The following is a 14,104-nucleotide window of genomic DNA, read 5'->3' on the forward strand; positions in this document are numbered from 1 at the left end:
TTTCAGTGGCAGTCTAACTGTGAAATGTCAACAGACATTTTGCCCGTGAGATTCCATCAGCTAGGACGCCACCTGGTCCATGAAGTGCGGTCTGCCATGCCCTGGACCCCTGGCCGTCAGGACCTCCACGCCGGTGTCTGTGACGATCATAGTGTGCTCAAACTGCGCCGACCACTTGCCGTCCGTGGTGACCGCCGTCCAGTCGTCCGGCCAGAGGTTGTCCTTCCATGAGCCTGCACGGATACAGAAAGTGTTAAAAATTGTTTCTGTGATGTATTCAAATTCATGGGTGTACGTTTTCCTGCAGCCTAGCATGAATCTAATATACATGGACTGTTCATGGCAGTCTTTCTTTGATGTAATGATCCTTGCCGAAACATGATTATGTGCATTTTAATGAGTACATTCAGGTGTCTGGACAATCACGACTGTGTGATCATGTATCGTCACTAACTAAAGAATCGTTTCACTCATTTCAGTCTTGCTTCGCTGATGTGCCTTTTTCAGACGGAATGTCTTTGAATAAATACAGATGATGAGGAGCAGAAAATCTGAGATCATGACAAATTTTGTGTCAAAAAATGGGAAATTGCTGATTTGCACATTTTCGCACACACAGAAGATCTTGCCTAATGGCATGATATACCTATTCTCTACCATTACCATACCTTTTTGCTCCGGAATAAGCTGTGGAAAAGTGAAATATTGAGATAAAAAATGACAATCATTCTGCCAAAATGTTAGCTTTCTTTCAAAAACTGCCTGCTTCCCCAAAGCGAAATTGTTTGAGGTATGATTCCCTAACATACACCACAGCTGCACATTCACTTTACTTGATTTTTGTGAGTCATTTTCTTCTGCGCATATAGTTTTAGATTTCTTGAATCTCCGTCTTGTCCTTCTCCCGGCTTGCTGGCCGTGACGATCATGAGATCAAAGCAGTGAAGCATGCTAAAAATGTCTTTGTGGCGCTTTTGAGATGTACAGGTGTATGAATTAATTAACGATACGATGAATGTCCTTGTGTACTAGGTCCATGAGCCTAGGAACAAACCATTTCATTCACCTGCTCCCTCCACTCAGGCAGGAATTCACTGAATACTGTAAAAGTGGAAATTTTTGCGAAATTTTTGCACATTTCGCTCAACTAGAAATTAGCGCTAAAATAAAAGCACACAATTACATTTGCTAGTCATATGAATCACTATGAAATGTCTTGCTACCGGGGAATTACAAACGTGTGAAATACAGTCTTACTCTACATATCGCGAAAAATTACTCGCGCGAAAATATCCACTTTTACAGTAGCATTAACTAGTGGCTGCTAGGTATGGCAAGCCTCCAGCAAGCTTTATTGTAGTTTAGGCAATCTTTTGTAAAAAATGTGGGCATGGAATTTGAATACAATACAGAAACAGTCTATTGGCTGCAAATGTGGAATATTTTGGGGTGTAAAAACTACTGCACACTTTGCATGGGATGGAACAAGTGCAAAAAATGCCCCCCCCCCCCCATGAATAAATTTCATGCAGGTCATTTTCTACACTCTATATATGAATATATGTACTGGTGTGTTGTGAACAAGCATTTAAAGTGTATCTGTACCCTAGAATTTAGATTTGATGTGCTAGAAGCGCTGGCTCTCGAGTCGCTGCTGCACCTGCATGACAGCACATGCTGCCGCGCCACTGAATGCACTGCACCATTGCCTGTCAGCACCCAGCTGCGTACGTAACCATACGTGCATCTGCGAGTTGGAAAAGAGATTCCGTACATCAATGTTTGTACAGAAAGTTATCCAACTATGCCATTGAATGCAAATGATAATACAAGACGACTAGTCTTAGATCAAGGCACCTGTGTTTTTTGGCATTTAGGGACTGATCTTTGTGATATGAAATCTCTGTATAGGAGCTTCCTCACACTCTAAGATTTCTCAGAGATATTACCAATACAATAAACTACTATGTCAGAAAAGTGAGTACAGATACACTTAAAATGTTAATTTGCACTCAAGGGCACATGTCAACATTTCACCATGCTGCAGCACCAGGTCAAGATACTTGCTAATATGCATGTGTTTTCTTTTCCTTGTTTCCTCTTTTTTGTTTTTGTTTTTTTGTCATCAAACTGATTACCTGTGTTCTGCTGCTCATAACCTGCCCTCACAATTCCAATATTCATTACAGCTCAAAATCTTGCTCAAGTTAAAAAGATTAATCTTGAAAAAACAAAATCCCATTTTGCAGCATATAGAATTTGTAGCTTTGTGAGGAAAAATGACAAAGAAGAACTTGATACGGGTATGTTGGCACTATCTCAAATCTGAACAGCTACTGACCAATTTATACAGCTGGTACTGTATAAGCTGTTATTTTTGTGAGTATTTAATTTTCTTAAATTTCGCAAATCACCATTGGACTGCGAATTAAACAACACGCGAAAATGTCGCATTGCGCTAGGGTAATAGTGCACATGCAATAGCCTCGGTGTCAATTCACAAAAACAACATCTCGCAAAAATGTCTGTGACCTCCCGACTCGCAAAAATGTCTGTGACCTCCCGACTTGCGAAAATGTCTGTGACCTGACTTGTGAAAGTATCTGTACGTGAAAATAACAGCTTATACAGCAGGTATATTGTTGGATGACTAGAGCATGAAGTAAGTATGGGTTGTCATGGGTTCAAGACCCCTGCAAACTACTTACCTACATTGACCATGGGTTCTATCGTGAAGGCGTGGCCGGGTTTCATCACACCGACTGCCTTATTTTCTGCAACACAAGACACAAATGACTCATGCTTTAGTCACAACTAATAATTCAAGGCAGCCAACAGAAATGGGCATGTAATCTTTCATATTATATCTGGCTAAAAACTTTCTGGGCATTCCATCCTTATGTATCATAACACAATTTCACACTGTATACTAGATACAATCCATAATTTACAATATAACCAAACACAAGAAAGTGCAAAATACAGCGTAGTTGACATAAATGTCTCTATGGGCAATTCCGCAGTTAGGTGGACATGACATGGATAAAAGAAATGTGCCTCTTTATCTTACTCTTTAATTTAGGTACCAACTAATGCCATGGATGTTCACCAATCATTAAGGTCTTTCAAATTAAGTACATTTTATTTTTCGTATTTATTGATTTCGCGAGATCTAAAACCATCATTTAAAATGTACATGTGGGACTGGGGATGCTGAAATTCACTTAAATGCAAATTACAGTGGGTTCCTTTGACATTTTTTCCTCAAAGTTTTGCTAATGGGTAAAAGATGAATACATTTAAATACTCCAGAAGTCATGTGACATTTTGTCAATTACAAAAGGGTGAAATGACCTGCGGAATTACTCCGGACAAATGTAACGTTACTAACCGTAACGTTACTAACCATGCTTTTGGGGGTCTAGCTAAAAAATAATTGGTCGAACTGCTAACAAAATTTGTGTGAACATTTGTCATGATGCAATAATTAAAATTAATGCAACACTTTGTTTGAAGTGACTTGAATTTTTGCACACTTTTTGTTACAAGACATTGATTTTTTTGTCATGTCCTTTTTTCGTAACGTTACTAACCTGCCCTTTAAGTTGCCATAGCAATTCTAATATTTCATGGATTGTATTCATTCTTTTCTGTATCATAAACCTGGGAAGGATGAACATGTTTTTGACATGATTTTGACTTGAAATGAATAAATGGTAATTTAGTACGGTAGTAAAAACAAATATCTGAATTTGTTCAAATGTAACGTTACTAACCGCGGAATTGCCCCTATGGTGCTTTCTGCAATATGCACATTTACCAACTTTACATCAAATAATACTTTTTCCATTTCCAAAATATTGAAAAAACAAAATTACAGGTCTAGACTGCACCCTTCTTGCTCTAGGCAAATCAATCTAGTCAACTCACACCGTATTTACAAAGCCTTGTTTTCTGTAACACAAGACACAAATGACTCATTCTTTAGTCACAACTAATAATTCAAGGCAGCCAACAGAAATGAGCATGTAATGTTTCATATTATATCTGAACAACAACTTACAGTGTATTTAATCCTTATGTAGTAACACAATTTCACATCGTATACTAGATACAATCCATTTACAATATTATAACCAAACCAAGAATATTGCAAAATGCAGCGAAGTTGATATAAATGTCTCTATATGATGCTTTCTGCAATGTGCACATTTACCAACTTTACATCAAATCATACTTTTTCCATTTCCAAAATATTGAAAAAACAAAATTACAGGTGTAGACTGCACCCTTCTTGCTGTAGGCAAATAAATCTCGTCAACTCACATCGTTATTTACAAAGTCACAGTTGTGCATTAGAGCTGTGCCTGTTCTATACATATCTATCAATGCGCTTATCAATGCGCTTAGAAACATCAGTATCAAGCGCTATATAAATGTTATTCATTATCATTATCATTATCTATCATGTCAACTTCCACAATATATATAAAGTTACATTTTCACAGTAATATTCTTCTTGCTCGATGGGAGCTGGTCATCTGCACTTTTACAATATTATCAAACCACATCACATTAGCACCATTCTTGCTCTTTGTCCACCTGCTTATCTACTTCAAGGTTCACATTTGACATTAATGACCTTCTAGCTCTCTGAAAACTTGTTTAGTCCACTTTCGATAGTGAATGTCTTGAGGAGAAAACAAATGTTCTCAAATGGAAATGGAATGAGATAATCTGGCTTCATATGTGCACAGAGCTACACTTACTGGCATAGAAGGGGACATTGGGGGCGGTATGGAAGAGTCGATGAATCCCATGACCGCAGTATGTTTTGACGACGGAGAATCCATGTGCCTGGCAGTGCTTCTGGATGACAGCCCCGACCTCGCGATATTTCACCCCCGGCTTCACTGTAAGGGGTTGTGGGGAAGGCAAACAACAATAGTTATATCAGTGGAAATCCTTTTAGGGATCCTTATGAATATTCAGTACATTCCGGGGGCCTCTATCATTTGGAAATGAAAGTGGCTTTTAAACAGAAAAAAATATTAAATTCACTTAAGACAGCTCTTATGTTCTGGTTTCTATCAGTAGCAAATCAAAATCTCACACAATATAGCTTCATGTGCCAATAACAGCATGATGGTATCTTTTGGATATCCGCCTGTCTGTATGTTTTGGAAATATCTGCCTGTCCGTACATTTTGGATATATCCGCCTGTCTGTGTGATGAGGAAAAAGCACTAACCTATGTCGATGGCCTGCATCATGCTCTCGTACGTGACCCTGACAAGCTCCTGTATCCTCTCGTCCACCTTACCCACAAAGAACGTCTCGTTCAGGTCGCCATGGAAACCGCCGTGGTATACTGTAATGTCAACTGCGAAAGGCAATTCAAGAATGGGCATGGTGAATCATCCACAGGTCATTTCATCCTTGCAGTCACGGTACCCAAGACAGGTTTAAAAGATTGTAGTCATGAAAGACTACAAAGCCAAACAAAACAAGACGTATAGATGGAGAACTTGAAACAACAACGCCTCTGACACCTTTTCGGGTAGAGGCATAAAACTCAACGCCGTTTGAAGACAAATCATTAAACATCAAAACAAGAAAAAAATCAAGTTACCGCATGTGGAGGACAAACTCACAATGAAATTTTTAGCTCATCTGCAGCAATATTTGGTTCAATGCATTGGCAGCATCTGTTTATATGGCAATACAGTGATTTCTACAAAAGCAAAGTGTTTATAGCATGTGTCACCCCAATGCATATAGAATGTTGACTGACTACGAGTAATTATTTCATATTGAAAGGCAATGAATGGGATACCAGGAAATATTGCACAAACTGAAGCACAATATTGGTCTTATCAAGCGCAATATTCGTTGCTATTTCATGAAACAAAGCCTTCCAATATTATTGGCATTATCTACAATCATTATCTAGAGAAAGCAATACTGTAAAAGTGGATATTTTTCGCGCGACTAATTTTTCGCGCTTGGCCTGGTAAGAAGAGTTTCGCGTGTTTTTATTTCCGCGGAATCAAGACATCACGCACAGGAATGTATAGCAAGCAAAAATATTCGTATGCTTTTATTTTCGCGCTAGTTTCTGGTTGCGCGAAATGCGCGAAAATTTCAACACCGCAAAAATTTCCACTTTTACAGAAACTGTTAAAAGTAGGTCCTAGTTTAATATAATTTGATTAAGACTCTACACTAAACAAGTAGTGACCTGCACTTATAGCAAGCGTTCACACACTCAGCAGAGCGTTCGCACAACAGACAGGACAAAATACGATGTATCATTTCACAGCCATTTACTACAGTAGCCTAAGGGGAATTAATGCACTAGCCTATGTGTTACCTTGAATACGCTCTGTTATTCCACATGAAAATTAAACAGACAAAAATACACATTTTTAATGTGTTGCTAATATGCCTTAAATAGATAATAGTTTTACTGTGACCATCCAGACATATCAACCATGTGTAACATTTCACACGGCTTGCCTGACTTACCATTGACTATATCCCCATCTTGTAATGGTCTCTTGTCTGGAATGCCATGGCATATAACCTCATTCACTGACCTGCAAACCAGGAAGACAAAATGTGAGCTGCAAAGCTGAAGGAAAAACTAGGAGCTTTTAGATCAGAAAAGTTGACTAAAACTCCTATTCATTCTAGATTGTACACTGGTTTGGGTCTAAATTGATTATCTTGTCATGGAGGAGAAATAATAAATTTGGTTGACAATATGTGCATTAGCCAAGGTGATGATGTCACTGCATTGTGCATGCAAACAAAAAACTAAAATTCAACAACTTTCTCACTCTAAGTCCAATTCTGATTAATCCTTGTAGCACCTTGTTTTTTGAATCACAGAAAATCTAAACATCAATTTCAAATAATATTGTGATAGTACAGAAAGTATCCATCCACTGGCTTTGCAGCAGTATCTGGTTGGCTGGGAGGTGATGATGATGATGAATAATCTTAGCAATAATCATGATGATGATGACGATGACGATGATGATGATGATTATGATGATGATAATAATAATAATTTAATGGCATAAGCAATAATAATAATAATAACAATAATAATAATAAGAGAAATAAAGAAATTTTGATAACACCAACCGTGACAATGTCAAAAGACAGACGTTTGTAAATATGTCTTGTTTTACGTGGAACACTCCTATTCTCACAAATTTCTGTGTGCTGCAACATATTTACATTTTCCCTCCTGTCTCCAGAGTGTCCAAAATCTATAGAGACTTACGTGCAGCAAGACTTGGGGAAGCCCCTGTAGTTAAGTGGGGATGGGTAGCAGTTCCGATCTAGACAAGCTTGGTGTACTGCAGCATCGATGTCATCCGTCGTCACACCAGCCTTAATCATGGCCGCAGCGACATCGAGGACTTCCCTGCCATACTGACGGTCACAAATTATAAGATGGCGAATAAAAAATTAACTTCAAAGCAACCTGACCATTCTTCACCACTTGCAAAATACTTTTAAGTTAACAAATAGATTGCAGTCCCACATATGTTGTATCCAAACACCTAGACACAGATACATAATGAATATCCTAAGGTTTGTACAAAAGAAAAATGTATTTGTTTGTATACTACGCTTGTCATGATATTGCAGAAATAAATGAATATCAAATATCAAATATCGAATATTCAAATTAAAGAACATTACTATCAAACGTTTCTCCCACAGGGGGTACCATATTACCTAACCGCTGAGGACGGGCTGATTTTGCTACAACATGCATTTCCCATAGACACTTGCCTAAGTGCACTCGGGACTTGTCCTCAACAGGTTGAATATGCATACAACTGGACAGTGGATATTAAAATCAAAGTGAATAAAACTATTTTCACAACCTAGCCATACATGATGAGGGGCATCATATGTCAATGACTAGGTAAACTACTATGCTGTTACTCAGCAAAAGCCTGCTTACCTTACAGGCGACTCTAAGTCCTTCGATTTCATCTTTGGTGAGCTGCTTGATGTAACTATTGCCTCGCACCGCCATCTCACTCAGAGGTAAACCTGACAAGAGATTGCAACGTTATGTTTTGGACATATGCACAAATGAATGATATTCAATGACAACAAAAACATATTCATTCCGAAATGAGATTAAAAAACATACCAGTCAAATGTTTACACCTCATTCATACATTATTGCAGGGGACACATTCCAATTTCATGCAATGTTTAACTCCTAGGTACACTTTTACCTTTGGCACCAAAGTGACATTTGTCCTATTTGCAGTGAGTAGCGTTGTCCAGTACTTATCAAGATGATGAAGAAGAAAAAAACAAAAAAACCTATAACGCTACCTTAAATTGACCAAATATGATTAAAACACAGCTGTTTCACTAAGTCATCAATGACATCATTAAATAGGTTTCCAGCAATATAAAGCTGATACGCACAGGGAGTGGACCAAGAATTTCATTGTGTCACTTTCTTTTTTTTTTGACATTAAAAAGATTGAATCATAGGAGATATAACATCCCCACATCACTAGATTCTCTCTTCACTCTCAACCTAATAGAAAACTACAGGATGACACCACACCAACCACTGTGAGTCTTAGCAAGGAGCAGATAAATTGAACATCACTTGACATATGCTGGTATCTAATTCAGTAACTTGGCTTAGGATTGGAGAAGGGACTCATACAACCACCACATACCATCTGGATGATCTGCATAGTCTGGTCTTTCCATATTTACAGGAACATCTCTCAGTGGACCCTGTCCAGATAAGAAATATGAATTATATGTCACCATAATCAATTATATTTCCAGTAGATATGAGACAAAACATCTAAGTACTCTTCATCTTAAACAGAATAATCACACAGACCTCCATGACATCGCTTGGGAGCCTCTACTTCTTAAATATCTTTGTCTTTGCATTTGCGGTTTTCAGTTTCAGACAAGTTACAAGTAACTTAGGTGCTCGGAAACAGATTATTTCGCTAGACCTGATTACTACCTGTAGTGGTATCATAATTCCGCATTACCTTCCTATTTCATTGTTACGGACATTAATTAAATACATGAAACCTTATTCTTTGTACAACATCATACTGACAGCAGAAATAGCTTCATGTTAAAATTGACAAGTATATCATTGTGGGGAGGGGGTGGGTATGGGGTAGGGAGAGCTATTAAGACATAAACATGAAGGGACAGTACCCGAGGATATGGGCGAAGTTTTCCTGTAAAGAAGAAACCCGGCCATGGATTGTATGGCTTTATCTCTGTGCTTCGTGCTTCCTTGGCTTTCTTATGGACCTTCTTGTGCTCACCCCAGCTGCCTTTGAAGCATTCCTGTGTGAAAGAGAAAGGACACATTGTGGTGACTTCAAAAAAATTGGTGATTGGTAAAAAGTGGTCATCATCATGCAGAACTCTTGCTTGAACAAAACTTTTGCATACTTCACTCTCAAGGTAGGAATACAAAGTTTTTGGCAGAGATGATTATTTACCCCTAACAATTACTTCACATCAACTGATTTGCATTGAAATTGTCAATTACCTGTACTTATCAACTACAGAGGGCTTACAGATACGCTATAACAGGGGTCCCGAACGAAGAGAATTGACTCTTTGTATTATAACTGATGAAGACCATTTAATTCTAGTGCATTTGATGCATCACGCGTTACCCAGGGGTACAACGTTGTGTAGCGCCACTTCACGTCCACTCGAGGACAGCCGCAGAGAAATGCATGCACTGTGTGCGCGTGTACATAGTCATTACCATGCCACTGCATGTTGTACACGCTTGTGGGCCTACTATGCAGCATGGCACGCTGTGCTAGCAATAGCGTGTGCTTCAGTACAGTGCAGTGCAGTGCAGTGCAGTGGCTAGCGCGCGCTAGCTCTAGCACCAAAATAATTTCCACCTTTTTGGAACCAAGGGTACAACCTTTTAAAAAAAATTATAATACAGTAATTCAACAAAATGGCTGATTTTTATTTGGTACCCCAGGATACCATTTATATCATCATTTCATTAATGCCAACTTCTGGTAAAATTCACAGTTATGGTACATTTTTGGAGCACATCGGGAAGTGGTTCACTTTGACTTGGTATGGCATGATACACTTTGGGAGAATATAAGTTCTCCTATGGCAACCACATCAAAAGTCAACTCAAAAAAGTAATAGAAGAGATCAAGAAAGTTGTTTTTTTTCCCCCTATGCAAGTTGAGAGTTCTAGTTCTAAATCAATCATGGTGTACTGTGTAGGGCCTATAACATCTACACTAATATACAATTGTAGATCTAATTTACTGTCGAGCTTCACACTGCCGTCATACATACGTCACTACTGTCATCAGAATGATTTAACAACAGGGTATAAGCCTATCAGTATTCAGTCACATACCACAATATGGTCACTTATCATTAATCACAAGCCAGCAAATTCTATTGTCACACCACACATACAAATCACATCATTTCAGATACTGGCACTGTCATTCACAACAGAAGAGTCCCACAGTCACCTCCACAAATCCATAAAAAATCCCAGATTTCAATGTAAAAAATGCAGAATCGGCGCAACTTTTCCAAAGTGCGTGGTAATTAAGTCCAGTTTTAAGAATCAGGGCCGCTGAAAAAGCACAAAAAAAATTGAGAAATATTCTGTTTTCTTGCAAGATTTTTTGCTTATTGCAAGCTCAGAGCGAGATGGTAACCGCACAAATGTAAAAGAAGAACAGAATCTCTGTACGTGCCGACGAAGTGACTAAATGTACAGGGGTCGAATGCAAGTGCCAACTTGCCAGAATTCAGTCATCAATGGTGCCGCAATGTCCCTGATGCAACCTTGCGCCAACAAGGTATGGCACGGCACATTTTTCAGTGGCCTTGCAGGGCCAGCAGAGCGTTTTCAAAGGGGGGGGGGGGGGGCACTTCTGGGTTTCATGAGCTAACAAGCAAAAAATACTAAGGAATAAATAACTTTAACAAAATAACCTCACCACGCTCACAATTCAAGGTCTCTATCTACAAGTATTTCTTTCTATTGTCACTTAGGACAAATGTACGCACTTCCAGGGTAAAAAAGTGGGGGGGGGGGGGGGGGGGCCCAAAGTGGTGACACCTTATGTATTCCTTTATATAGATCTAGTGCAAAAAAAATTAAAGGGGTGGGGGTGTCACTACTTTGCCCCCCCCCCCCCACTTTTTTCATGATTTACTTTGGAAAAGTTGCGGCGATTCTGCATTTTTGACGGCAAAATTTGGGATTTTATTTTTAGATGGATTTTTGGAGGTAACTCACTCAGGCACTTTCCTGTGGTGAACGAGTGTGCCAGTATGTGAAACAATGTGATATGCGTGTGTTGTGAAAGAAGAATTTGCTGGATTGTGACAAGTGATAACAGGTGTCCGGATTGTGGAGGCCGGCCGAAAATTGGGGTTTTTAATTTAACTGTTAATGCTCTCTTTACTACTCAATCCTGAGAGGGATACACGCCATTGAAACCAAAACAGCAACAGCAACAACAACGGCAACAACAACAACAACAATAATAACATGCGCATGCTCCCTAGTTCACACCCTAGAGCCTAACGTTACGCAAATTTCACTTCGTTGGTCACTGCTGCACTCGCACTGCTTGGCAGCATCCAGTGCATGGGTGACTGAGCTGATTGAGCTGAGCATAGACAGATTATGACCTACACAACATACAATGGATGGGACTGAGCAAAAATGCCGTACACGTCTGGCATGTTCGACATCAGTCCTCTTATACGATTATGGCATATAGTTGCCTACCTGTGAGCAAAAGTACGATCCCGAAATCTGAAGTTTTATGCATGTAGGACATTGCAATTTGGCCTCTTTACCACATCCGCTGGTTTCACACGTATTCGTGTTCACGATAGGCAAACTTTCAACCTCGGCTGTCGCCATGTTCCCGAACTGGCTGTGTATAATGAATGGGACCGCTTTTCGGGAATGCATGTGTCATCGCAGCTCCAAAGCTCACAACACGCACTACACAACCATACACGTAGGTATTCACTAGCAGCAACCTCAACATGTACCAACCACAGAACTCTTACATCCCGGTGTTAGGTGTATAGTATGCATGATGGGAGTGTTCGTGCCCGGTGTATTCGTGGTCTTCGGATTAAACTGTACTAGTAGACAATCGAGCAGGTGTAGTCCCGCTTACACCAGGGAGGTGGTACCCTACACACTGCATTTACCAGTCTTCTGTGATTCTCGAGTTTGTACAGGGATGCAGAGACTCCAACTCTCCCGTTTTCGACGGGAGATCTCCCGCCGAAAACCTATTTTTGCAAAATCTCCCGTTCTCCCGCTTGAGATTTAATTTCTCCCGCCCTGGCTCTGTTTCTCCAGCTTGAAATGATTTCTTACTTTAGTATTGCCATTACTATGTTGAAAAATAGCCTTAGATAGCACGGGATAGCATCTCTAGAACCCTAGAGCTGGACCCCGGCCGCAAGGAACTTCGCGCTTCGCGCACATCAAGTTGGAGTCTCCCGTTTGCTAGAGGTTTCTGGCGGGAGAATCTCCAGATCAGAAGGTGCTTGGGGTTGGAGTCTCTGGGGATGTATCTCGGCATGAATGGCACCTACTTTTTCTGGTGTGAGCCCCAAATAATGTATGACCGCAAAGTGCATGATTGCCCCAAAGAGTATCGGTACTCAGTGTAGTGCAAACGGGTGTGTGCGTGTGTGTGGGGGGGGGGGGGGGTGGGGAACTGTGTGAACCAAGACAACTCAGTACAGCACTCCCCCCATCCGACCGTAACCAGGTTTAATTTGATTGGTAACCAACAGGTTTACCAAAAAGAAGACGCTTTTCTCCATCCTCCTTCTCGTCTTCATCTGACTTATCATGAGGCTGCGTTCACATAGAAGTATACTATTCGGGTATTCGGGCTCGTTTTTCGAGGGCACGCGAATAGCTTGAATCGAACGATAGGATTTCCTCACACCGGTTCACATAGGAGGGCACTATTCGAAAGTACGAATAGCTGCGAAAAGTATAGCAAAGTGGGAATCGAACTTGTTCGATTTTCTTGCAGCGTATACCGTCTCTCGTTTATGAAATAATGACACTTTTGGTCTGGATTTGCCCTTTAGCAAAAATAGGCATGTAGACTGATATTTTGATGTAGTTTAGAAATTGTTAATAAGATTTGCTGGGATGTAGGAGGAAAAAATCCTCACTGCATGGGATGGTGAGTTGACGGTGCGGGTGATGGTGTATTCGGTGCTCGAATAGCGAATAACAAATACCGAATACCGAATACCGAATACTTCTATGTGAACGCAGCCTGATGGTCTTGAACATGGTAAGTATTGTCAGCAAATCGCCGGTTTACATTCCTCTTGCCTAACCCATACCCCATAATCCTTTTTATGTTTGTTTTCTTTACTTTCTTTTCTTTTCCTTTCATTTTTTTTTCTCGGTACTTCCTCTTCTTCACGTCATTTTGGCCATGTCGTCTGCGTGCCGGCAACTGTCTTTCCAGTCTACACAATAATAATTCCGTATCTCCAACACTCCTCTCTCCACCACCTATGCTCTAGCGAGCTCATCTCAAGTGTTTCACACTTCCTTCCATGATCCACTTCAGAGTCTTAAACAAACAAAAAAAGAATCTAGACTTTCAATCCTCCTTTTCCTTCTCCTCCTCCTCCTCCTCCTCCTCCTCCCTCACGCGTATCTTACTGAAGGCTTCCATCTCCATAATAATAATCACTTTGTGAAGTCTTTCAACATGTAAGTTGGTATCTCATTGCCGTGAAGACAACAGACTCGATTCTCGACTGATGGATGCGGAGACGTCTCCGCGACGTCCTGGAAACGGGGGTGGGGGTAGGGGGCGGATCGGAGTTGCGGGAGAAACAACTAATTCGGAGACTTTTTGGTATAATTATCTTCTTCTTCTTCTTCTTCTTCAAAATACTCCTCAACGTTCCATCTGGAATCAAACTAGAAGGAAGGGTGAGTGTGCGATGTTGCTCTGTTAGTTCTTATAGCTTGAGTCTTTGGTTACGGAAAAAG

At 40.1% G+C, this 14,104-nt stretch overlaps 1 protein-coding gene across 1 annotated transcript; it reads right to left on the reverse strand.

Annotated features, from left to right (window-relative positions):
• Window positions 1-60: 60 nt before the first annotated feature.
• Window positions 61-11,974, reverse strand: LOC139729484 (methionine aminopeptidase 1-like). Its single transcript, XM_071640409.1, has 10 exons — window positions 11,837-11,974; window positions 9,241-9,375; window positions 8,733-8,793; window positions 7,988-8,079; window positions 7,295-7,446; window positions 6,529-6,599; window positions 5,252-5,383; window positions 4,770-4,913; window positions 2,709-2,774; window positions 61-233 (listed from the first exon to the last, which is right to left on the reverse strand). The coding sequence occupies exons 1-10, from the start codon at window positions 11,972-11,974 to the stop codon at window positions 61-63; spliced, it is 1,164 nt and encodes a 387-aa protein (XP_071496510.1).
• Between the last annotated feature and the right edge of the window lie 2,130 nt (window positions 11,975-14,104).

The sequence above is a fragment of the Diadema antillarum genome, unplaced genomic scaffold (assembly GCF_040938485.1).
Source record: "Diadema antillarum isolate AM-2024a unplaced genomic scaffold, OU_Dant_1.0 seq00000243_RagTag, whole genome shotgun sequence".
Classification (NCBI taxonomy): Eukaryota; Metazoa; Echinodermata; class Echinoidea; order Diadematoida; family Diadematidae; genus Diadema; species Diadema antillarum.

What these genes read in the sequence shown, in the direction of transcription:
- LOC139729484 (XM_071640409.1), bottom strand. Translation starts at nt 11,974, where the DNA reads ATGGCGACAGCCGAGGTTGAAAGTTTGCCTATCGTGAACACGAATACG. An exon ending in GACTTAGAGTCGCCTGTAAG is followed by an intron (nt 7,447 to 7,987) that starts GTAAGCAGGCTT and finishes TGTGACCGTCAG; the next exon opens with TATGGCAGGGAAGTCCTCGA. An exon ending in GATGCAGGCCATCGACATAG is followed by an intron (nt 4,914 to 5,251) that starts GTTAGTGCTTTT and finishes AACCCCTTACAG; the next exon opens with TGAAGCCGGGGGTGAAATAT.